Source organism: Pimephales promelas, chromosome 21 (assembly GCF_988280905.1).
Source record: "Pimephales promelas chromosome 21, fPimPro1.hap1.1, whole genome shotgun sequence".
Classification (NCBI taxonomy): Eukaryota; Metazoa; Chordata; class Actinopteri; order Cypriniformes; family Leuciscidae; genus Pimephales; species Pimephales promelas.
In genome coordinates, this window is record NC_142789.1 from 21,248,552 (window position 1) to 21,274,986 (window position 26,435).

Here is a 26,435-nt window from a genome sequence, read left to right on the forward strand (position 1 = left end):
TGTGCACTTCAATGATGAATGCTAAGCTATGCTAAAAGTGGTACCGCCAGAACCGAAGATCGGCTGAATGGATTCAAAAACGGTAAAACTCAACAGGGGGAGTTGTAAAATGAGCCTATTTCCAAAAAAGTGGAGTATCCCTTTAAATTCGTCCCATAAAGTATCTTTAGAGTAGCTTTTATCAGATTATTTTGACATTATTTTATTTTTCTATTTGCTTGTTGAACTTTTGATATTGCTTTTATTTGGTATTTTTTTCATTTTCAGTAATGCATTGTGTGTTTTATTGGATCTTATTGTTGTGAAGTGCTGAGATGCTACTTTGAAAGGCACTATAGAAAATAAAGTTTATTATTATTATTATTATTTGGTCAACTTTTAGCAATATTCCATCGTTAGAGTCGTCAAAGATTGGTATTCAGCAGCAGCAGTCTCTCAGAAAAGAACATGAGCACATGTAGCAGCGGCGCACTGAACTACTGATTGTCCACATCAGGAAGTCAACAAAGGAGCACAAAACCACTGTAAGAACCACGCAGATGATAACGTAGACAGTTGCTGTCATCTCTCGTTGACTGTCGTCATGGAAACTGATCAACCAGGTATCAGAGACCAGGTGAATTGTCTGCTTGCTTCCAGCAAGCCATCTGAGAAATTACAAAACAGAGTGGAACAGATGTTTTACATTCATCCTACTCTGACAAACGCTCTAGTTAGAAATCAAAAGATAATCAATTATTAGAAGCAGACTTTGCTTAAGCTGAATCATTTTTTGCTGGAATGTTAAAATAAATGAAAAAAAAAAAACATTGTCTTGTGTCAGCGGAGGGCAATAGAGCTGTGCAAAGATTCATCAAAAAATAATAAAATAACAGCATGGGTCTGCAACAATTCGGTGAGTAAAAAATGACAGAAGTTTCTTGTTTTGTTGCATGAAATATTCCTTTAATAAGGCAACGACTTTGTTTCTGTTGTCAATTGTGTTGATTGAGGAAGAATGTATTTCCTGTCCACAATAAATGTAAAACTGTTCATGTTGTGCAGTTATTTACTTTATTAGCCATTTTCTAAGTGGATGCATATGCATGAAAACTGAAAAACAATTCTGCTAAATACACCATTTAACATTCATTTATTAAAGCAAGTCACTAAGTCTCAAGGACTTTATTTCTGGCTTCTGTGCACAAAGACGAATTGGGAAAAATGTGCATTTGAATGACTCATCAAACCCGTTTTTAAGGTGAGGCAGAGAGAGAGAGAGAGAGAAAGAGAGAGACCGAGTTCTTTGAGAGACTAAACAAGATGTCTCACATAAGCAGCCGAACCCTTTGATGGGGGGGGGGGGGGGGGGGGGGGGGGCGAAATGCTCAACTTTGAAAAGAAATGCAGATGAATCAGTTTTCAGGCTGCATTGTGAAGGGGTCAGGGGTGTATTAATTAAATTAACCTATAGGACCAGGTCGGTTCTCATTGCAGATGGGGAGATATTTCTATACTCTCTGTTTCTTCAAATCATAATAATAATAAATAAAAAGAAAAAAAATACAGACAAGACTGAAGTCTCAATTTATGCAAAAATATTCCATTATAGACAGAAGCTTCCCAGGCCATGCCATAGGCTTCCTCAGCTTCAAAGAGCAGCCACAGTGAGACTGTACTTTGCGGGGAGTGCAAAGACCCATTACATTACATGCCAGCAGTGGGTGCCTTTAGATTACCACAGCTTGTGAAGGAATTAGGATACTGATAAAACTGCAAGCAATGCGGGCAGGGAGACACACACTGTCGTCTGTTCTCTTTTATCCATTGTACTCTCTTACGTAATGCTTGGGTGACGGTTTTTACTCACGGGTTACTTTGAGCTGAAACAAAACCTCCGGTGAGTAAAAGACGCAGCTTTACTTCATCCCTGACATAGGAATGGTGACGCCATTATCGCTCAAGATATTTGGTACACAGCCGAACTCTTTGGACAGGGCCTAGGGGACATGTTTACCCTAAATAAATGAGGTGAAGTACAAGTTTTATCTCCCATAAATTATTGGAATTATAATGCTTACATGCCTCAATGGAAGTGTATTGATTAAAAATTAGACTATTTGTTTTCTGGCAGGTCATTTCTAAATAACATCATGCTTGGTGTCTTCAGCTGAATTGGCTCACATCCGAAATTCTCAAGGGTCTTTTCTGAGAAGAAAAAAATCTAATAATAAAGCACAACTTAGCATGTAGCTCATTAGACTTTTAATTAGCCTAGATATATCTTGTATAACTATTATTTGATACAAGATACATTTATTTATCAGACTTTTTAAAGTAAAATCTGGGTTCTGAGGAAAAAAAGGGCAAAAACACTGTCTTGTTTCACATTATGCCAAATACATTTGAATAATAATTATTATTATTTATAGAATAATATTGAATTATGAAATATATTTTGTGAATCGGTATTCATTTTAATTAGTAAAACTCATTTTAGAAAGTTTAGAGTTCAACTGCGTGGTTGTCATATGATTACGTAATGAGGGACGCAAGCGTAAGAGCGCAGCTGCACTTCAGGAGGGGTGGAACTACAAGAAGACAATATTAAACGTGCGCACAATCCTTTTGACTGCAAATGTTTGAGAGAAACAACAATGATATCTATTAAGTGGATGGTTGCATGTGTTCTGACAAACACTAGACGCATAGACGGCGAATAATTTTACCGTAAACATAAGAGAAATATAAAATGGCTTAGCAGGTGAGTCGTGTTGATTTCACATTTACAGCGATTTTTTTCAAGCAAGACAAAAAGAAAATTCCTGTGTAAAGTTGGGTCCGGCTTGCAATGAGAATTTAACTCGTCGCGTTAGGTTCATTTAGTTTATTGGGAGACTTTAGGAAGGATATTCTAAAGCGAAAATATTTCCTGCACAGTTGCGTCTTTCAAATTCCTAGCGCGCATGCGCTAGACATGCAAAGCTTCTTGGGATGTGTAGTTTTTGCCATTTAAGCTTTAGACAGGCTTAATACTACAAAGAGTAAATCAAATACGAGACGAGGTATGCATATTAGTTACTACAATATTGTTCTTGCCATAATCATACATCTTTATATGAATGACAGCTATAAAAAAACAAATCAACATGCGAACAGAATCCTCACAGAAAGAGAATCCCAGACATAAAGTGATTTGCACTAATGTTGTTTTTTTATGTTTCAAGCTGAAATTTAACATGCTGTCAAAAAAAGAAGATTCAGGAGGAAAGAAAGGGTAGGTTTTGTTTTTGTTTTTTAAAGTACACTGACAATGTGCTGTCATTTTTTACTGCACATTTGTAATGCAATATAAAGGATACTGTACATTCAGATGGTCATTATTGCAAAATTAACCCTGGCGCTCACATGAGCATGATTATTTAGATCATATATTCGTCTTTCCATAGCTCCCACCAAACTGAACTTTACACAGAGGTCCCTGCAACATGCCTGCCTATTGTCTATTCCCCTGAGTACAACATCACCTTCATGGGACTGGAAAAGCTGCATCCCTTTGACGCTGGCAAATGGGGCAAGGTCATTCACTTCTTGAAAGGTGTGTAGCATCACTGCAGGTGCAGTGTGCCAGAGACACACTCTGACCAGTGTGTAAGGTAATCTATGAAATACGAGACAAATAAATTGGGGAATCAAACAGAGCTGCAAGTCAGTGAAGGAATGGAGGGTGAAGGGGGGAGTATACTGTAGGTGGAGGGATGGAGAGAAGGATGAAGAGAGGAGCAATCAGTGAGGCAGAGATAATGAGGGAAGCTGAACTCCCCTCGGGAACAGGAGCAAGAGGATGTTGGCTTCTCTGCTGCTGCAAGGTCAGGGGCAAAGTGTAACTCTGGCAGCTCTTCAGATAAACTAGTCCGCAGCGCAAGCTCTTTTTCCTCATTAGTTCACTTAACCGCGCAGAATGTCTACCCTTCCTAGGAAATTTGCTGAGCTTCCACGGCTCGGCGTGTATTTTTATTCTAGTGTCAGATATTCATGTTCACATTCATTTCGCTTTTGTATGATGCATTGATTTGTTTCCAGAAGAGCAGTTCATTACTGATGAGATCATCGTTCCAGCCCGGGAGGCCAGCGAGGCGGATCTTCTTGTGGTTCACACTGCGCGTTACCTGAACAGACTTAAGGTAGAGATGCAGTGCTGTGTCCATGCCCTGACCTGTGTTTTCACCTTTTCCTGGCACCCATAATTCCATATACTGATGGCAAAAGGTTACTATAAGCAATACAAAAAGTCTGATTTTCTAATTGGTTTGTCCTCTACCTCAAATTGAATGGCAGTAATTGCAAATGTACTTATTGTAGCCCTTCTATGAGATCAGTGCCAAAGGAAGAATCCATTTGAATCTATTATAGTCCCATTGTGACTACGTGGACATTCCTTACTTTATCAAAAAGACATCTAGACTTCCTATTTCATCTCACCAGAAATGAGCCAGTGATGCAAAAAGGAAGTGTACAATAGCAAATTGCACTGGATTACTCAGTGCAGGCCTTTATTTTGATGTCCAAATCAATCAGTTCGCAGTCTTCTGCAAAGATTGCAGTCTGCCAAGAATCCCTAACACTCTCATGAGTCAGCTGCTCCAACATGCAGTCTGCGCAGTAGGGATGATTTAAAGGAGCAGTGCACACAGAAATGAATATTCTATAATGATTTACTCATCCTGGTGTTGTTCCAAACCAGTGAGCTATATAATATGCAACTCAACCAAAAACTACTCTGTGAATAGGCTTTCTGTGTAAAACTGTTAAGATGTGTAAAATTATTATATAATTATATTAATCAAACACTAGGACAACTGAAAAAAAAAAGCTTCCTTGCTGTTATTTTGCGGCGCATGATCTTTTTTATTATATTAATTTCAACTGAGAGTGTTCTCTTGGATAAAATGTAACTTTTGCTTTGGGGATGTGGATTCAGTGCAAATGTTTTGCCAATGAAAATGATACTGGCATAGAATTGAGATTGTTCAAATGAAGATCATAATTAATTGGAAAATCTATATTTGTACCCATCCCTAGCAAGAAACAATGGCGTAATATTGTATGGCAAATTACGTTGTCATATGAATATGAATGTAAGAGGATTGTTTTTCATTTTGTGTTCATGGAAAAATAACAGCATTTGGATTTAGAATCACAAAACCGTGAGTACATTATTCTCGGAACCTTCTTTCTTTTTTAGTTCATAGGCCTTCAAGCCCCTGAATGGACGTATTTGAACCTACATTTGTTGCATTTGTTGCTTCAGTGATCGCTTACTGTAGCTGGATACCGCTTCTCTCTGCTCTTGGTCACCCTATAAATCGGCTCTGTGTATGTATTTTCTCTTTCCCTAATGCATGCAGAACGCTATCTTGGAGGGCTCCAGAGAGGTATCTGAGTTCTACTCTGACTGAATCTTTTATACTTTCTTCACACTTTTTCACTTTGTAATATGCATTAGTACAGTCTATTTATCCTGCTTTAACATTTTGCCACCAGTTTGCATTCCCACTAAAATATCACCTGTATCATATATATTCCACTGCCTGAAGATAGATTTGAAACCGGATATATTGTACAATCCACCAGCAGACCCTCTTTGAAATTGCTTTCTGTTTCAGTTTCTGATATTTGAGATCTTTTGTCACAATATCTGAGAAGAAATTGTCACATTATTTTCATTATAATTTAGAAGTCATTGTTATTATAATTTAGACTCGGTTATCAGGATTGCTTACCTAATGTGCATGTGATTTCTCCTACCCTCAGTGGTCTTTGGTAGTTGCCACCATCACAGAGATCCCACCTCTCCTGTTCCTGCCCAACTTCCTGGTACAGCGCAAAGTTCTGAAACCTTTGCGAACGCAAACAGGAGGAACCATCATGGTAGGTTTCAAATCTCCATTTGACCTAGAAATGTGAGTATCGAGATTAAAACATACTCAAGATAGGGAATTTATTTGTTCATATTAAACTTTTTAGCTTTGCACATCAGTGGAACGGCATGTGAATTCTGACTTATTGAACAGTTATCATAATTCTGCACTCTTGTCTCTAGTCTAACCCTCTTGGCCTCAGGAGATCTAGGTGTTCCATGGGATCCATGACAAATAATGTATTTTTTATTTTATTTTTTGGTTATAATTTTTCTTTACCTCTTATCAAAAAAAGGACCATTCTCTCATAAAAATATTCTGATGGCAATATTCGTATAGCATCCCAACATACAGTCGATATAAAACAAAAAATATATGATTTGGAACACAGTTTATTAGAAACTTTTTATACACCCTGGAGTTGTAGACGGAGTTGTAGGACATAGTCATGGAGTATTGTTTAAAGTTTTACTAGGAAATAGGAACATTTGGTGACAGAAAGTTGTTTGTGAGGGCCTAGTTTGGGCCTCTCATTGGCATAAGTTGAAATAACCTGGGGAGGAACAGCCGGTAGGAAAGGCTCTGAACATCTGTGATAGAGACGCTCGGAGGAGTTTCTCACAGGTAACACAAACGCATTAAAAGCCTCCTTTGAAGCTATCATAGAAACAGACACATTACTAGCTGCTTTTCTGCTTGCGAGTTAAGCAGAAGAAAATAAAGGCTGAAAGTGCTATTTTAATTCCTAATGAGTTTTCAGTGTTTTATTTCTCAGAGGAAGTTTCTGTTTTTGGATCTTAAGAACCAGCTTGGATGTTTGTGCACTTGAGCCCGTGCCAGTTTTCTCTGTAGGAAAAGTTTTTTTGATGTTTAAGTAGTTGTATTTAAATATTTGATTTGCTCCAATTTAAGCAATGAGTACACAATGAGAACACAACTGAGAATTTCTACCAGTACCAAGACCATTTGGTATCTCTACCAAGACACAAATCTGAGTATTCATCTATAATAATAGTAATGCTTGATTTTTTTTTTCCCCTCCTCTAAGCACTAATGTGAGTAGTGCTTGCCTGTAAAAAGTGCCACAATGCTAGGATATTGGCTGTGAAAATCTTTTCTAAACTTCAAATAAATTGAAACAGCTGCTTTGCAAAATGAAAATTCAGTTACTAACTATAACAGAACAGAAATGAACAGTTAAATTAAATATTGACTAAAAAATACATGACATGAACATTAAAATGCAATGAACTGAACAGCAATAACAAATGATCAAATAGAGCAGTAAAAATTAGTTTTAAAAAAATGAATGGGGGAAAAAAAATCGAACAACTAGGAACAATAATTGGTGGTCTCATCTTATACTGTCTTGTTTACAGTGTACTGCAAGTGTTTATGTGTCAGTGCAAAAAGTTACTAACTAACTTTTCAGTGCATGAAAAGTTTCATACAGTAGAAAGTTTCGGGTTTAAAAAGACCCCGAAATTTGCAGGTTAAAAAGACCCTGAAGATATTCAGAGGTTTAAAACAGTATTTTATTGTTTAGAGATTGGCCCTATCACTTTAATCATAATTGCCTCACTGTAACCCTGATTTTTGTTTTTATAGAGGAAAAGGATGGTCAAGTGGAAATTAACCATGCTGTTGATTGAGCTGTACCAGGGATATTCCTTTAAGGCACAACATTGTCAATCTTCTACCGGCAGTACCATCTTAAGGACGTCCCTCGTGCAAATTTCTATCCTGCCTGTTATTCCAGCAATGTAAAAGACTGCAGTAAATTACATTGCGGTATGCCAGGTGTTCTCCACAGTGCATCTGCGCTCTGACAGACTGCACTGCACAGCAGACGAACTTGCGATGAGTGTGCTCCACACGTCCCTCTCAGCCCGAGAACATAATTATACCTCCCATTGAGCCCTTCTCACGGCCTGCTAATTGACTGCCATTTCAGTCAGCAGTCGACAGGCTGGATGGAGCTGTAGTTCTGGTTCGGAGAACATGGGAATGTGTGCAGGCCGTCCCCGTTTTAGGTAGTGCGCAAGGAAGTTCAAGGTTAGACAACATCCACCGTGTAATTGTGGGCGTTTGGGAGGAATTATCATAATGAGCAGACTTGTATCATTAATCTCTGCTCTATTGTAGTGGATTTGTTTATTATCAGTCTTAATGTGGTGATTATGAATGAGATCAGATGTGCACACTTTGTTTTGTTTTAATAGCACTACTTCAGTTACAAATAGTGCAGTCGAGCTGTAGAAATTTATTTTAGAGATGCAGAATGTGGCAGTGGATGTTTATATAAATTGACGCTTTTCTCACTGAGCGGTCGTTGTGTCATTTAGGTTGTTCGGCTAAAAATAGCATTGATTCTGAAGAGGATATGGTGCCACATAGCAGGGCTGAAAAAAAGGATGGCACAGGGGCAATGTATATGAACGACTTCTAAACATGTAAATTAGAAGGCATGACGAAAGAATGCACGGCATTGCTAGTGTATACACAAATGTGTGCTCACTACATACTGATACACTGCTTTAGGAATCTAGAAAATGAAATGAAACAAGTATTCAAGTGGTGTGATAGACTTTGCATCAAAATGTGATAGAATAAATAAATCAATAATGTTTTTCGCTGTATTTCATCATATTACAGCAAAATTCAGCAATAAATGACATTTTAAAATAAAATATAAAAAACTATTTAAAATTGTAATAATATTTCACAATATTACTGTTTTACTGTGTTTTGATCAATTAAATGTGGTCTTGGTGAAAAAAACTTTAAATAAAACCATCCATCCATCTTCTTCCACTTATCCGGGGCCGGGTCGCAGGGGTAGAAGTCTAAGCAGAGATGCCCAGACATCCCTCACCCTAGTCACTTCCTCCCGCTCTTCTGGGGGGACACCGAGGCGTTCCCAGGCTAGCCGGGAGACATTGTCCCTCCAGTGTGTCACCAGAGCCACCTCAGCTGACCCCTCTCGATGTGGAGGAGCGGCGGCTCTACAATGAGCTTCTACCGAGTGACCGAGCTTCTCACACTGTCTCTAAGGGATCACCCAACCACTCTGCGGAGAAAGCTCATTTCGGCCGCCTGTATCCGGGATCTTGTCCTTTCGGTTATGACCATAGGTGAGAGTAGGAACGCAGATTGACCAGTAAATTGAGAGCTTCGCCTTGCGGCTCAGCTCCTTCTTCACCACAATAGACCGGTACATCGACTGCATTACTGCAGATGCTTCACGATCCATCTGTCAATCTCCCGTTCCATCCTTACCTAACTCGTGAACAAAACCCCAAGATACTTAAACTCCTCCACTTGAGGCAGTAACTCTCCACCAACCTGAAGTGGGCAAGCAACCCTTTTCCAACTGAGGACCATGGTCTCGGATTTGGAGGTGCTGATTCTCTTCCCAGCCGCTTCACACTCGGCTGCAAACAGTCCCAGTGCATGCTGAAGACCTTGTTCTGAAGGGGCCACCATGACAACATCATCCACAAAGAGCAAAGACGAAATCGTTTGGTCCCCAAACTTGACACCCTCCGGTCCCTGCAGGTCCCAGCAGACCCTTACAGTACGCTTGGGTCTGCCAAATCGGTCCAGCTTCCTCCCCCGCCATCGGATCCAACTCACCACTAGGTGGTGATCAAATGACAGCTCCGCCTCTCTCTTCCCCCGATTTTCCAAGACATACGGCCATTGGTCAGATGAAATGACTACAAAGTCGATCGTTGACCTATGGCCTAGGGTGTCCTGGTGCCACGTGCATTGATGGACACCCTTATGCTTGAACATGCCCTTTGTTATGGACAAACTGTAACTAGCACAGAAGTCCAATAACTGAACACCGCTCGGGTTCAGGTAAGGGGGGGCGTTCCTCCCAATCAGGCCCCTCCAGGTGTCACAGTCATTGCCCACGTGGGCATTGAAGTCCCCAGTCAGAGCACTTTCTAGCACCCCTCCCAGAGAGCCCAAGAAGACCGAGTACTCTGCGCTGTTGTTTGGCCCGTAGGCACACACAACAGTGAGAGACCTATCCTCGACCCGTAGGCGCAGGGAAACGACCTTCTCGTTCACCAGGGTAAACTCCAACACATGGCGGCTGAGCTGGGGGGCTATAAACTAAGCACATCGCCTCTCACCATGGGCAACTCCAGAGTGGTAAAGAGTCCAACCTCTCAACCTCACGCACAATCTCAGGCTCCTTCCCGGCCAGCGAGGTAACGTTCCACGTCCCTACAGCTAGTTTCCGTGTCCAGGGACCAGGTTGTCGAGGACCCGATCCTCTCAGCACCAGCCCCTTACGGTTCCTCCTGTAGGTGGTGAGCACACGGGAAGGCGGCCCCACATCTCTCCTTCGGGCTGAGCCCGGCCACCAGGCGTTTGCATACAAGCCCCAACTCATGGGCCTGGCTCGGTCACGGTCCTCGATTTAATTTTTAATTTTTTTGAACCATAGTCTGATCCGTCGCCTAGGACCTGTTTACCTTGGGAGACCCTACCAGGGGCATATAGCCCCGCGGACATTCAGGTACTCAAACCCCTCCACCATGTTAAGGTCGCATTTCAAGGAGAGGCCATAAATAAAATCCACTGTAATTATTCCAAACTTTAGTCTGGTAGTGTTTGTGTGTTTAGAATATTTATCCAGTATATAACAGGCAAAATCTGATCTTTTGGCCCAAAAATCCATCTTTTATTGAGGCATATATTTTCCATGTTGCATTTTCTGTTTTGTTGAGAGCACTGGTTGATTTGAATAAAATATTAATCATGAGTAAATTTATATGCACTCTGGTCCTTGAATTGATTGAAATGATTGCAGACTCAAACTTTTGATGCAGTTTTACTGATGGATCTCCTATCAGAAACCCCAAAGAGAGGGAAAGCAGAAGAAAGTTAAGAAGGAAAGATAGAGCTGAGTTGAGCTTAGCTGTGCCTCCTAGGAACAGCTCAGGGCTCCAGGCTCACTGATAACCTTCTCCTTATGCAAAGCCATGCACTGGCTGCAGCCAGGGGATTGAGCTCAAGAGCAGTTTGTGTGTGTGTGCATGTGCATGCGTGTGCGTGCTCTCTTCTTAGTTTGACTCTACTTCACGAGTGACTGAAAGTAGCTTTAAATGCACTCAGAGGAGAGTGTCATGAGTGTATTGGTTGTGTGTCAATTCTAGATGCAGTTAAACTTGTCTATTTAGTCATTATCTCAGAGTGTGTTCGTAATAGGCTAGCTACACCAATCAGAAATAACACTGCATAGTTGCTGCTATTTTACATGGAATTGCTTGTTTTTGTAAACGTCTTTCATGGATGTTTTTAAAAAGGTCTCACCAGGATTTTTTTAAGATATGCGGTCAAATATTAAATTTAAAAAAGTTGTCCTACATTGCTTTAAGTTTGTGTATTAATTGTCATTATTTTTTAAATGTTCTGTTCTTACCATGAACATATTTTGGTCTGTAATATTTAATTTATTTTTTGAGAGAAATTAAATTGATACAAAAAGTAAATTTCAAATAAATACTGTTCCCTAAACAGTCATTGAAGAATAATTATTTAATCCAAAAATGTATCTTGGTTAAATAGCAAGCAACAATAATATTTCATATTACTGTTTTTACTATACTTTTTTATCCAAATAAATTCAGCCTTGGTTAGCATAAGAGACTTCTTTCTGAACCCCACATTTTTGAACGGTAATATGTATAAATAGCGAGTACAAATAAAAAACTATTTATGGAAAATGTACTCCAAAAAAAAAAAAAACTGATAAAGGCAGAACCACATTTCACTGCAGATACAAAGTCCTGTACCAAGTACTCAAAGCTTCCAAAGGCTCATATGGAGGCAATTAGATTACTTGTGACAAGATGAAATGATAAAAGGATACACGATATGGTCTCATTTTGGAAGATGAGCGAAAAGCTGATTATTATTTCAACAAAGCAGCATCAAGTTTTCTTTTTATTGCAAACCTCATTGGAATGTGCTACTCTTGGATGATGGTCTTATCAGTGATGGGCAAAATGGATAAACCTTGCTGTGATGGAAACGCCGTTTTAATGCCATTTCCTGTTATTCCACTGCCATTACATGTGTGCGATAGATTGGATTTTTTATGTTAATGTGAGGTAATAACAGAAATAGAGCAAAGCTAAGATGAGTGAATAAGGGAAAGAATACGAGGAAACCATTAACAACAGAAATAAATGTCTAAAATGAGTGTTTTTAAATATGAGAAGTGTGCAGGCTCTGTAAAAAGCTCCACTAAACCCATCTTAAGCCATTAGTAGACTATACTGTATGTACACATAGAACTTCTGTGTGAAGTTGAAAAGATTTGTAATCAGAGATGAAAGAAGTTCAGATAATGTTGAATCCTCCCTTAGCTTTAGTGCCAAGTTACTGTGCTTTTGATTTATCTGGCACATGAGATTGTTTTTCTTTTAATTTATTGATGATCTCTCTCTCTCTCCCTCCCTCTCTCTCTTATACCTAGGCTGGAAAGCTGGCAATGGATCGAGGATGGGCAATAAATGTGGGTGAGTTCTCTTTCTAATGCTCTCACTCGAAAAACAATTGCAGTGAGAACAAGTGCATCTTACTGTGCTCCCTGCATATTTGAATCCAGCTCAGGCATACTATTGATCATTTTTAAGTAGCGATTCTCAAACATCCTAACACTGCCTAGTCATAAAAAGTTCCCTCTAATTTTGTCAAGGTTCGGTTGAACTCTATGAGTTCAAGCTTAAGGACTGTCTTAGTGACAATGTCATATTTTATATGTATTGCATGTAAAAATGTTAAATTTAACATGAAAAAAATACAAAATTAAATAAATGAATAAAATTTAAAATAACTATTTTTTTATAATTACATAAAATAATTTTAATATAATTTTTTTTAATTGTCACATTGTGTACCATTTGGTCCTGTACTGGTCAAATTTGAGAACCCATGCTTTAAAGAAATAAAGGGAACATCTTTTTAATATGAAGATTTAATAGGGTTGTCCTATTGGTAACTTCATTCAAAAATTACCCATATATGGCTATTTATTAATGCATTCAATATTCTATTCTCCTCCTCGTTTCTGAAGAAAGTTGGGGAAAGCGTGGCTCCTGCTAGTGCAGCCGTATCCCTAAGGCCGTTCTTCTAAAACAGAGCTGCTCTTTGCCTTTGAATTGCTAAACATTAATATACAACGGATGACTGTTCATTTAAATGCGGGCATTGTTCCTCGAAGGGTGTTGCACAGTAATTGAAAGGTGTGAATCAGTAAGCGGGGTCGTGTGAATAAGCAATAAATGCTAATCAGCAACTGGCTCGCTCCCATAGAGGAGCTTCCGGAGTGCAGAGTCATTTAATGAGGCTAAATGTGGCGGGTCATGGAAGGACAGATCAGATCTGTTGCTTGAATGTATAAATATGATCCTAATTAAAAGCTAGTCTCTCAATCACCCAATGTTTTGAGAGAACATTCAAAGGGAAATCATCTGGTGGCACTGGAAAACAGGCACCATTTTTATACCACCATTCACTGAGCTGAGCAGTTTTAAAGGCCTTTTTTCTGGTCTCTTGCAGGAGGAGGCTTCCACCACTGCTCTAGTGACAAAGGAGGAGGTTTTTGTGCCTACGCTGACATCACACTAGCAATCAAGGTGAAGTGTTTGCACCAAAGCACTAGAGATTGCTAGAGAATGGGACTCTTTCATCAGCAATTTTATTTTTTAGTCATATACAGCGGTTGTAAATAATATGAATTATGAATAATATCAAACTTTCTCAATATCTTGAACAGTTTAAATCTTTGACCAGTTTCTGACTGAAATTGTTTTTTCTAATGAGTATTTCCAATAAATAATATTTTGAAGTTCAATTAATAGTTATTTTCAGAGTTATATATATATATATATATATATATATATATTATATTTTTATATTTTTTTAATTTTAATTTTTTTTAATCCTTTATTTTACCAGGATAATCCCATTGAGATAAAAATATCTTCTTCCAGGGAGTCCGGGCCAAAATGGCAGCACAAAAAAGTTTCACATATAATAGAGTACAGACATAAAACTCAATCTTACATGCAATTTTACCCAGCTCGCATAAATTGACATCAAAAGTTACTTTACAAAACATGCACACGTTTCCTTTAAATTGGTCAATAAAAGATTTTTAAAAACATTTGAAGGGGGGAGAGTTTTTTATCATTATTATACTCTGTAGCTCATTCCATAGCCAGGGAGCATAGAAAGAAAAGGCAGTTTTACCAAGCTCTGAATGTACTCTAGGAACCATTAAAAGTAGTTTTGCACTAGATCTAGTGCTATAGTTATAAATGCAGTAATAAACGACAGATATAAATTGGTAATTTGCCTAGCAATGCCTTAGCAATAAATATCAACGTGTATTTTTCTCCTCTGATAAGAAATCTAACCCACCAATTCATACAAGGTACAATGATGAGTGCGTGAGGAGGCATTCGTCACAAAGCGCAAGGCAGCATGGTACAGTCAAGTTTTTTAAATCACATCACCGTAATCCAATACTGAGAGGAAACAGCATATAATTTTTTTTTTTTTGTGTGTGTGTTTAAATCCAATTTCAAACTTAACAATGACCATTGCAAAGACCGAAAAGAATCTTGCAAAAGCTCTATGGCTTGATTCATAGTGTGCACTACTGTATAAATAATTGCGTCATCAGCATATAGATGAATTCTAGCTGGAGTTATCCCACAAACTAGATTATTGATATAAATAGAAAATAAAATTGGTGCTAAAACAGAGCCCTGTGGGACACCTTTTTTAATTGTTCTGCTTAAGTAAAATTTTCAGCTGAGACACACTGAGTTCGTTCTTATAAGTAATTATTAAACCAGTTTAGAGCTGTTTCACTAAAACCCACACAACTAAGTCTACAAAATCAAGTGCTTTGGAGAGATCTACAAATAAGGCTGCACAATGCTGTTTACTATCCAAACATTCAATAATATAATTTGTGACCAGCATGGGACTTTATGGGACTTTAAATTATCTAAAATATTTAAAAAGTTAATATTTTGCAAATATTTTCAAATGCATATAGCCTGACAATTGTTTTTAAATCACACAAGGAGCTAAATCATCCAACTATATCATTTTTTTTGCACTTTTGGCAGTGGATTTGCTATCATGTTCAGTATAGTTGCTGTTTGGTCATTTTAAAAAGTGATAGTTTTACTCTATTTAAGAAATAAGCAGACTAGAGATAAGAGATAAACATGTCGTTAAACCTTTTTATTTTTGAAAATCATGTAGCATTTCTTCCTGTCAAACAATCCAGCCTTGTACTTTATTCGTTCATTCTAAAAAAAAAGAAAAGAAAAATCCTGCATAAACTCATGTGTGCACATATAATGTTTGGAATCTTTTTACTGAAACTCATACATTGATTTCTTTTTTCCCCCACATTCATTCCACTCTCAGACTGTTGCTATGTCGTGAGATCCACAAACCTCTTCGCAATTCTTCTGTCAGGCACAACCTAACTTCCTCCCTTGTGTGTTTCCCTCTGCAGTTTCTCTTTGAGAGGGTGGATGGAGTTGCCAGGGCCACCATCATCGATCTAGACGCCCATCAGGTGAGCAGTCCTTTTCCAACTCCACTCTGTCAGTCAATGGAATTGACGCTGTAGACGAGATAATACCCCCTTTCGGAGGTGAAATCAATGGTTTTGCACTCTGGTTACTTGTATGCAACAGCTTTGACTCATTTGCAGCTGAAATTTGCTTGCTTCTGTTCTCGTAGCTCCGTTAGTGTTGGCTGTTGAGTGTGCCATTATGATGATTGCCATGGCAATTACTACCAAATAATGGTACTTTTTTAAGTCAAGTGTGTGATGATATCACCATGTTCTTAAAGTGTGTAATGAGGTGATAGCTCTTTCTGTAATTCTTTTACCATCTTATAAGAGCGTTAAATAGTCACACCATACATGTGTTACACAGTCATAGTTGACTGTAACAGTTTTTTTCTGCTGTCTTTAAGTCTATGCAAATTCTATATTTGCATGAGCCATATGTATGTACTCTGTCTGAATAGGTTGTGTTGTTGTACACTACCATTCAGAAATTTCATTTAAGAATGCTTTGAATTGTTTCAAAGTAAAAGTAAAGACTTTTAGATTTACAAAAGTTTTCTATTTCAAATAAATGATGTTCCACAGAACGTTCTATTCATTAAAAAAAAATCCTGATGAAATTTATCATGGTTTTCACAAAAAATATTAAGCAGCACAACTGTTTCAAAATTGATAATAATAAAAGTTTCTTGACACCGGAGAAATGGCTGCTGAAATTTCAGCTTTGTCGTCACAGGAATAAACAACATTTTCAAACATTAAAATAGTAAAGAGTTATATTAGATTGTAATAATAATTCATAATATTACTGGTTTTACTGTATTTTTGATCAAATAAATGCAGCCTTAGTGATCCATAGAGAATTATTTCAGAATTATTCAAAAGGGGCATATGTTCAGTAATATGTTCAGTAAGTTTTGACACTTGTTCACATACTAATCAATATCAATCTAAAATCAACCTTAAATTTGCAAGATTTGGCCCCTTAGAGATCACAGATATGAATACTGTAAGATGCCACTCTGAACCAAAAACAATAACTGACCGTGAACATGGGGAGTACAGTATAAATACATTTTTATATATTTATGTAAATCTGTGTTTTCTGATCGGACAGGTAATTTATTATACCATTTCTTAATTTAAACGACTATAGTGTTATTATAAGAGTAAATAAAGCACGTGGTGGAATCAACTGGCGCTAAATTAAAATTGAACCATTTGCGAACTATCTCGCCGGTGATTTGCGATGCATTCCGTGAACTTTCTCGTAGCCCTCATTTTGGAGTGTGCCTCTGAAAAATCTCTGTTTCGAGGGCTATGTAGCCCTACCCCTTCGCCCTACCCCTCGATCTCAACAAGAATCAGGACACCCTACCCCTAGACGTGAACGCGCAAAACGGAAGGTAGGGCCAAGGGGTGAATTGGGATTGAACCTTAGAGTACATATTTATTATTCCAGCCACTCATATCAATCAACCATTAGTCTTATCTATCCACACGTGTCATATATCCTTCCTTCCTTAATTAGTGTAAATCAACATGTTTCCCTCTAATTTGCAGTTTATTGCACTCTCCTTCCTAATGAGTCACCTCCCCTGCTAATTAGCCCAGCCTATTAAGGAAGTTCTCATGGACCCAGAAGCTGCTGTTCTTGATCATTTTTGTGCTACAGTTTCACATAAAACTGCCATAAGCATTTTCAAGTGTGGCTTGATTGTAATTATGGTCTTTTGCTCATCGACTAAGCCAACAAGATCAGATCAATACCACTGCTGGGTGAATAATTCATGGAGGACCACTAGCAGAACAAAGGTGGGAATCTTCATGTTGGCATATAAATGGACCTGGAAGTGCTGTCTCAGCTGGATGTAAAAACTGAAAATATCAAGAGGGGGGAAATGGGCATTGGAGCTCCAATTAAAGGCTTAAAATTGTGACATGTAATGGCAGATGCTGGTCTCTGAAGGTGACAGCAGTTGCATATGGGAATCCAGAAGTGTGTGCTAATAACCAGGCTTATCTGCAAAATGAGACAACAAATTGTTAGTCCCCTTATAAATAGAACTGTTAGGTGAAGCGGTCAAAGCCGTGTTTTATCAGAATCAAGGATTGGAACTAACTGTTTTATAAAAAAAAATCAAAGTACTTAAAGTAGTTGTTATAGCATCCCTGGAATGTTACATACCCCAAAATGACTTTAAGCAACAATTGTTATTGTTTAATGAAATATTTTAGTATTAGAAAAGATTTATTCATGCCCATCATTTTTTTTTAATTCATGTGCGATTACAGTTATGTACTGTATTTTCTCTTCTCTGATGTCGTGTTTACAGGTTTGAGGGTGTGACAACCTGTCACTCACAGTCACATGAGATTCCAGCAATAGCAAATCACAACCATCCAATTAATTGCTGATGGACAAAATCAAGTCCCTACATTTTTTCCTATTTGACAAGCCGCTCACTTATAATAGTGCAGAAAAGATTATTGCCCTAATAATAGTGCAGAAAAGACTATTGCAATTATGTTTCATGCTGACTTTTTGCAGTCTATTTGCAGTCAATTTTAATTTGCAGTTTATATATAGATATATATATATATATTATACATTTTATATATATATATATATATATATATATTATATATGAAGAGTTCAGATGCAAAAGCCTCTAAATGCCATTTGAAATTTTCTTCTAAAATGATCATTTTTGTCAAGCTTGTATATTTAAGTTCAGTAATTTCACTTAAATGACAATTAATAGGTAATCTTCATTGCCATTTAAGTGAAATTACTGAACTTAAATATACAAGCTCGATAAAAATGATCATTTTAGAAGAAAATTTAAAATGACACTTAGAGGCTTTTGCATCTGAACTCTTCATATATATATATATATATATATATATATATATATATATATATATATATATATATATATATATATATAAAGCGTGTCTTTACATTTACAACCGAAAAATGCTGGCGAATTTCAGAATTGCCATGAACACATTTTTCAGTTGTAGTCTTTTAAAAATCTTAGATAATAAACTATCTGAAATAATAAAATAAGTGCAATGTAGTGTTGTCAAAAATATAGATTTTGTGATGCATATCAAAAGTGAAATATCTGAAAAGCTTCCAATACTCTTTTTCTGCAGAAGAGATACACAATACCAGCTGCGCTTCCTCACTCTCTCATCTCTCCGACAACGAGTAGACAGACAAACCCGCCTCCCCTCACTCACTTGTTTCATTTTCACCGGATGAACATTGTTGGTATTACAGGGCTTACATTTCAGCATGGGGTTGTGCATATTGTGCATAATTTTACTCATTTCCGCTGATTTTGCACACACATAAAGCCGCCCCTCAGTACTAATTGAGTTAGTGTTTGCTGCTTATTGCACTTAAACAATCAAATACACACAAAATAATCTCAAAATTCCGGCCTTCTCGAGTATTTACATAAACACAGTCAGTTATGTTTTAAGTAAACATAAACAGTTGAGAAAGAAAACGCATTTGTAACAGTATAATGAGTCATTGCGTCACCTAATATACCTGCTGCCATATTATGAGATAATATTTAAAATATCTACCTGGCAGTTTTTCCTCATGTTATTGATGTCAAAATTGTGGCTAGTAACTTTGGAAAGCCAATAGCTACAGTTTTAGTTTGAGTAAATTTAGTTAACTAAATCTTGTTTTATTTGAGTTAGTTGCCAAAATTACATTTCTAATCATTTATTTGATAATTATCTCAGCATCTGTTTGCATCTCTCTGACTTTAGAGTTTATGATAGTTTAATGTTATCACATATTCAAACAGCATCCTCTTTTGACCGCCTATATAGAGGGAAAATCTACATGAAAACAATGAAATGGTCCATCTGACAGTTCCAAACATGCCTTTAGCTGTTACAGTCCCGTGTTGATTGCAGACTTGCTCTCTGATGCAGAAAAACTGTATCTTCCATCCTCTGCTCTTATGTTGACAGACACATTAGATAATATTACCATTCTATAACAGTTCACCTCTACTCATGACTATCAGTGGAACTTAAGGGCTGCTGCATGTTGAGTAATCACTCCTGTATATTATTCATGTAAGCTGCCTGTTAGATTTCAGAGGACCAAACTCGAAATTGCTACATGGATATCTTTTTGCCAGCAGCAAGGTTTTGCTGCTTGAGTGCACAGATGGTGCAGACAGGAGAATGTGAATGTGTCCCTAATGCCTGGTTCATAGTCTCGTAATTGGCTAACGGTCTGAGTAGAGAGACAGGGCTGTTTTGGAATAAGAGACTGTAGTCGTGCACCTGAGTTGCGGGCCTTGCAGCAGTTTTAAATTAAAATTGACAATAGCCAGACACTGTACATGACAGATGGTGAGGATGGAAATGTTATGACTTCAGAAAACCGAGAACAACACTTAGCATATGAGGAAAAGCTCATCTTCGCACCTCTCGCTGTCAAAAACAATAGGAGTTGTGCACACACTGGACACATTTAATGCATTATAGTATTCTTGACAAGCAGTTTGGAGATTTTTTGAGAGTTTACATAGAGAGACCATAGATATGACAGGAATTTTTGTGCGGGGTAAAATACATAAAGTAAACATAATTTTATTACTGTTTAATTTTATGTTGTTTACATCATATACAGGAAAAATATATGTTTTTACTTAAAGCAAATTTAAGTATAATTTTACCTGAAGAGCTTTGTAGTGAAAATATACCTTTTTACTGCTTTCAAATTGTTATTATTATTATTATTATTATTATTTGTCCTGCTTAGGTCCATTTAATTGATATTTCATTGGCATTTTAATGTAAAATCATTTGTGTATTTTTTTTATTTTGAGAACGTATATGTAGATGTTTAATGTTAATTAATGACAAAAATATGTATTGCATGCATGTATTTAAGCAATAATTTGCATCTATAGAATTCTGGAAAGCACTGCAGATTTACACAGGTTTCCATAGATTCAAACTGGCCGCCCCATGAGACAACCTTCTTTATGTACAATAAAACTGCTTTTTCATTAGTCTATGGATGTATATTTTTCAAGAATTATTCATATCCTTTGTGTAAAACTATTTAGGTGCTATTGGATTGAGCATTATTGATTAGTGTATATTTTTTTATTTTTGATATTTTTTTGTTTTTACTGATTACTCAGTGACGCAGGACATTATTCAGTGTTATTGATGCACTATTATTTTAATTTATTATAATTTATTTTATTGTTACTATTTATGTATGTATTAGTATTATTTTAATAAATTGGATTAGCTTTTACTTTATATATATTATTTTTAGTATTTATTTTTATATTAATTTTAGTTTATAATTCTTTTTATTTTAGTCAGATTTTCTACCAAAATCAGTACAGAAAATGCATAAAACCCGAATTATTTCTTAGATCAGAGATTGATTGAAAACCACTTGACCAAATCTTTATTGTAGTCTTAGTTGTAGTTGTAAGTGCAAACAGCAGGAATCTAAACGTATATCTGCTCTTTGCATATTGCAGGGAAATGGCCACGAGAGGGATTTCCTGGATGACAGTCGCGTTTACATAATGGATGTCTATAATCGTCACATCTATCCAGGAGATGGATATGCAAAGAGTGAGTTAAAGTGCATTTGAGTGTGTAAATGGGCATTTGAAGTGATCCTGATTATGTAAAGAGATCCTGTACCACAGTGATACGAGAAGATGAAACGCTTTGGATCATGGTTTTTTGACTGATTTAGCCTGGACATGCTCTTTATTTGCATATCTAGAAATTCACACACCCTTCACACACTCACTAATAATGGGATACTGAGATGGATACAAATGAAATGAAATCTGGGAAGAAGGTAAAGTACTTTTGCTCTCCTACAGGGGGCAGTGTCCTGCAACCCTCATGGTACTGTGAGCTGTTTACTCACTGACTTGAATGTGGTTGAATGTTCTCGTCATCATCCACATGTCTCTTGTTACTTTAACCCTCTTATTTATACTGGCATGTCAAATTAAAAGGGATGTCAGTGCAGTTGGCAATATATATATATATATATAAAGAGTTCAGATGCAAAAGCCTCTATGTGCCATTTGAAATTTTCTTCTAGAATGATCATTTTTATCAAGCTTGTATATTTAAGTTCAGTGATTTCACTTAAATGCCAATGATAATTACCTATTAATTGTTATTTAAGTGAAATTACTGAACTTAACAAGTTCATCATTAAATAAGAAAATTTCAAATTTTATCTTACAGTCATTTTTTTATTTATTTAACTTTTTTTATTGAATTTTAATGAACTACTCAGATTCTGATTCTCAACAGATTCTGATAATTGACAATTTCTATGTCATATTTGCACACTGAATTGTGATTGTCTTTTTTTTTTTGCCTCACTTGCACTGATATTTCGTTCAGTAAATGTTTTGATTGATAGGTTGGGTATCAAAGAAACAGCCCACAGTGGTTTGAAGGGATGACTTACAACACGCTTCAACTGGCACCGATATGGTCGCATTATAATCTTCGTCAATTAATGCATCCGTTATCTGCGCGGTTCTAACTCGCTCTGTCAAACATGTGACCAGGAGTGACAGAAATATTGCTGTTCTGTTAAGCTCCAGTGCACACTGTGTGACAACTTGTCAAACTTGAGATGATTTCATTAAAGCATTTACATACCGTAACCAGCTAAACATAAGGTTTTATAAACGTATAATGTTCTGACTTAAACTTCCTTGCGCTCTATTGAAGCATTTCCTGGCTTCCCATGATAAGTTTCACAGGCCTCGTTTTTCTTAAAATTTTCCATAGTTTCTTTCTAAGCCATTTTCCCTCTGTGATTTCTCAGTATGTTCAAAAGAGAACGTACCTCAGTTTTCTGACTTTGTGTTTCCGTGGTCCTCTCATCTGCCTGTAAAGGCACAAGAAACTAATTAGTCTTAAAAGCCTCAGAGAAAGCAAGGTATTGTGCTCTATTTGCCTTAAAACCAGGCTTAAATAAACGAAAGAACACCTTACATTAGTTTTGACCTTTTTAGTTACTTTCTTTCAGTTACACACACAACCATTTTGGTGATTAGAAAAAGCAAGAAGACCCCTTAGTGGCTTTTCCCCACAGTTTTTAGTGGGAAATATTATTTTTTGAAAATGGACATAACTTCAAGGACTAGTTTGCCCCAAAATTAAAATCTGTATATTTTATACTTATACCTCTATATTTTAAATAATCTGTGACTATGTCTTTTGTGAACAGTTAAAGTTTTATGGTGGTCCCTATTAAATTTCATTGTATTGAAAAGGGCAGTGAGTAAATGATGACAGAATTAGCATTTTTGGGTGAACTAACCCTTTTAATAAATTACTTTATCCGTTATTTGAGTGTAACTGCTCTGAATTGCCGTTATCGACTCTGTTTGCTCACACTTTACCTACCTTTGTCTTTATATGCTGTCAAGGAGATAAAAACCTCATTTAGTTTTTCGTTTCTGTCTTCAGGGGCGATTAAACGAAAAGTGGAGCTGGACTGGGGCACAGAAGACATGGAGTATCTGCAGAAGGTGGAGCTCCATTCAGAAGGAGCACTGAATGAAGTAAAGCCTGACATTATCATATATAATGCTGGCACGGACATCCTTGATGGAGACGCTCTCGGAGGTCTGGCTATATCCCCACAGGTACTGTCCTTCATTCTTCCTTTCAGTCCTCCGTATCAGATCTTAGATGCACTGCTCGTCTTCGGCAGGGTTTTCTAGCCTGGTCAATAAAGTCCTGTATCAATTATTCAGGCTTGCTTTACAGTCTTCATTTTGTAGATTTGGAAGGAGATTTGAGGAAAGACTTTTATTAAGATAATATATCATAATAGTGTATTAAACAGTGTTTGATATCCTGTGTTTGTGACCCTGTGCTATTGTGACATGTTATGTGTAATAAATCAGACGATATTAGGAGGTTTCTATACTTTTTGCGGCATATTTCATTTTCTTTATTAAATGTTTTTTTTTACAAAAGATTGTGTAAGATATTAAGACTTGGATAACACTTTATAATATTGTAGCTTAGCTGATAGCACCAATTCAAAATATCCTCGCATAATAAATGTTCTTTTAAATTTTTTATTAATTTCAATTTGAAAATTTGATCAAATGACTGATTACACATGGAAACATATTAAAGACTTTGGCAAAATATTTTCCCCCTCTTTCAGGGTATCGTAAAGAGAGATGAGATCATCTTCAGGGCAGCCCGGCGACGAGGAATACCCATCCTTATGGTGACATCAGGGGGCTACCAGAAGAAGACCGCCCGCATCATCGCGGACTCCATTCTGAATCTGCACAGACAGGGTTTGATTGGTGAAGAGGCTTTTGAGGGTGCGGGACCCTCACATGTGCCGTTAATGATGACCAAATCCACGCTGGCTGCCATTTAAGCTCTCCTGATCTTGGACATTGTCAAGTGTGTCAGACACACTGTTAATGCCTAATGCAAACATTTTAAACTAATATATAATATTCTGGACAAAGGTCGTTTGGTGGTTTGGACCGAGATTGACTCAGGATAGTTTTCGTAGTTCATCGTTTTGAACTATTTAACTCGTATGTTGATGTTTTTTTTGTTTTCCATTTCTCCCTCATTTCTAAGGATGTTTTATGCAATACTTGTTTGCACATTACATTCTTAATAATACAAAAAATAATTCTTTCATCATTTGCTCGCCCTCATTACAAATGCACCCAATAATTTCATTATAAGGAAATGCATGTTTCTCATTTTGTGATTCACTGAAGAAAGTAAGTTTGGAATGATAGGGTTTTCATTGTTGGGTGAACTATTCCTTTAAATCTTTTTAATGCCACAGATTGGAAGGGAATTGATTTCTTATCAGTTTTTTTTTTTTAAATGAAAAAAAAAAAAATCAATTTAAGGGATATTGTACATTCACATACAGTCCTCTAGAAATCCCCAGTTTGAGATACACAAGAAAAATCTACCGTATGATTTTGAGCGATTTTTTTTTTTTTTTTGAACACTAGATAAGATTTATTCAAAATTAAATTATAACGTTATGATTTCAATTTTTGATTCATTACAGATTCCTCATTGTGTCGACCTACTCTGCTATAACGCCTCAAATTATTCTGTGACGTTAAATGGAAGTTGCTCTTAGAGACGTGCTTTTGTGACCCTTTCGTTTAAGCAGCACGCAGGGATTCTCATTTGTGTGCATCAGCAGGTGGACCACTGTCAGTCTGAGTGCTTTCTATCATATTACACCTGGCAGGCTTTTGAAATGTCTTCAAGCTAAGGCCGGGGCTCTCTCTATTAGGAAATGAAACTCTTCATTGGAAGGTCTGAGAGACACAGTAGTTGGTTGCCAGTGACAGTTCTAAAGCCATGATGTCTGATTCAATTTAACAAAATGGTTCCTGTCATCTAGAGAATAAATAGGAGATGATGGCAGGTTTTTTTTTTCCTTTTCTTTGTTCAGATTTTAAATTCTAGTGTGAAATCAAGATTATTAGTCATGTTTTAAATATTTATTCTGTGATTTTTATTTGTAGGCATCAAGTCTAAATGTAGTTTATTACTCCAGACAGATCTACCATTGGATTTGTCACTTTATTGGCATATTAAACTTTGAGTTTATTTATTGTTCACCCAGAAATTATTCTGACATAATTTATTTAAACTTATGTCTTTCCAAATTTGTTTGACTTCTAAGTAGGCGCATGGTGATTTTCCTTTTATAAATATAAACAATAATTATATTTCTTTGCTTTTGTGTTCGCTCATGAAACAATTGTGTTCCCCCTGAGACACTTTGTGTTCTCTCACTTTTTTCAGGGAAGCGCAAACAGTTTTGCAAGTTAAAGTGTTAGTTTACCCAAAAAGGAAACTTCTGTCAGTATTTACTCACTCTCATGTTGTTTCAAACCTCTATGTGTTTATTTGTTCTGCTATACACAAAGGAAGATATTTGGAAGAATGTTTTAGTCAAACAGATCTCATTCCCCATTGACTACCATAGTAGGAAAAAATACATACTATGGTAGTGAATGGGGAATGAGATCTGTTTGATTAAGAGATCTTTGTGTTCAGCAGAACAAATAAACACATAGAGGTTTGGAACAACATGAGGGTGAGTAAATACTGGGTGAACTAACCCTTTGGGTGAACTAACCCTTTAACTCAAAGTTTCTAGCGGAAAATTTTCTGAGCTAACGCAAAGCACTGAAATAAAACGATTCTTCTCATATTTTTCTGGTCACTATCGTTGTATAGAAAATTAAAAATTAAAAAATTTTTTAAAAAATTGAAACAACAGGTTTGAAAATGAGGATAGTGATAATAATGAAAATTGATTTTTCTTTAAAGAACAGTCACTTTTATTTAGTTTTATTTCAAGCTCAAGGTTGAAATTCAGAGGGTTGTCTTTGTAAGGAGAGAGTTACGAGTCATTTTCAAGGGCTCATTTTCATGGCTCTGTTGTGTTGAAGTCGGAGAAACTTTCTCCACCATCCTTGTTCATGTGGTGATTAATTGAATGTACTGGTGTTAGTGGCCCTCCATACCTTTCTGCACTAAATTGCTCCTAGAGCATAGAATAATATAAAAACGTTGCTCTGTTTGTTTGAGCATCCCGACCAGCCCTATAGCTAACTTGCATCAACCAATGGCAAGATTTGGGGTGGGACTATATTTTAGTGTGGCTTATGGCAAATGGTTCTATATAGAACCATTTTTTTTTTTTTGGTAAAAGGTTCTATTGGCCAAGTATGGAACCCCAGGGTTCTATATAGAACTCAGAGGAACCCTTTTTTAAGAGTGTATAGAACCTTTTAGGGGTTCCAAATACTGTACGTAGCGCTGATAGAACA

General features: G+C 36.8%; 1 protein-coding gene across 7 annotated transcripts; it reads left to right on the forward strand.

The window, feature by feature from the left end:
* The first annotated feature begins 1,862 nt into the window (after positions 1–1,862).
* On the forward strand, positions 1,863–24,445 carry hdac11 (histone deacetylase 11). 7 transcript variants are annotated; one of them, XM_039673869.2, is made up of 12 exons: positions 1,863–2,010; positions 3,207–3,256; positions 3,429–3,577; positions 4,063–4,163; positions 5,388–5,414; positions 5,794–5,910; positions 12,400–12,442; positions 13,485–13,561; positions 15,466–15,528; positions 21,075–21,171; positions 23,050–23,228; positions 23,762–24,445. In XM_039673869.2, the coding sequence occupies exons 2-12, from the start codon at positions 3,219–3,221 to the stop codon at positions 23,984–23,986; spliced, it is 1,116 nt and encodes a 371-aa protein (XP_039529803.2). In that variant the 5' UTR covers positions 1,863–2,010; positions 3,207–3,218; the 3' UTR covers positions 23,987–24,445. The 7 variants fall into 7 exon arrangements, with proteins under 7 accessions (XP_039529803.2, XP_039529807.2, XP_039529805.2 ...); XM_039673871.2 differs by lacking the exon at positions 1,863–2,010 and adding an exon at positions 2,513–2,743 and having other exon boundaries at positions 4,066–4,163; XM_039673868.2 differs by lacking the exon at positions 1,863–2,010 and adding an exon at positions 2,516–2,743.
* Positions 24,446–26,435: the final 1,990 nt, after the last annotated feature.

Coding starts and splice junctions, on each gene's coding strand:
- hdac11 (XM_039673869.2), top strand. CDS start 3,219: ATGCTGTCAAAAAAAGAAGATTCAGGAGGAAAGAAAGG. Junction 5,911..12,399: donor AAACAGGAGGAACCATCATG/GTAGGTTTCAAA, acceptor TCTTATACCTAG/GCTGGAAAGCTGGCAATGGA. Junction 15,529..21,074: donor TCGATCTAGACGCCCATCAG/GTGAGCAGTCCT, acceptor TGCATATTGCAG/GGAAATGGCCACGAGAGGGA.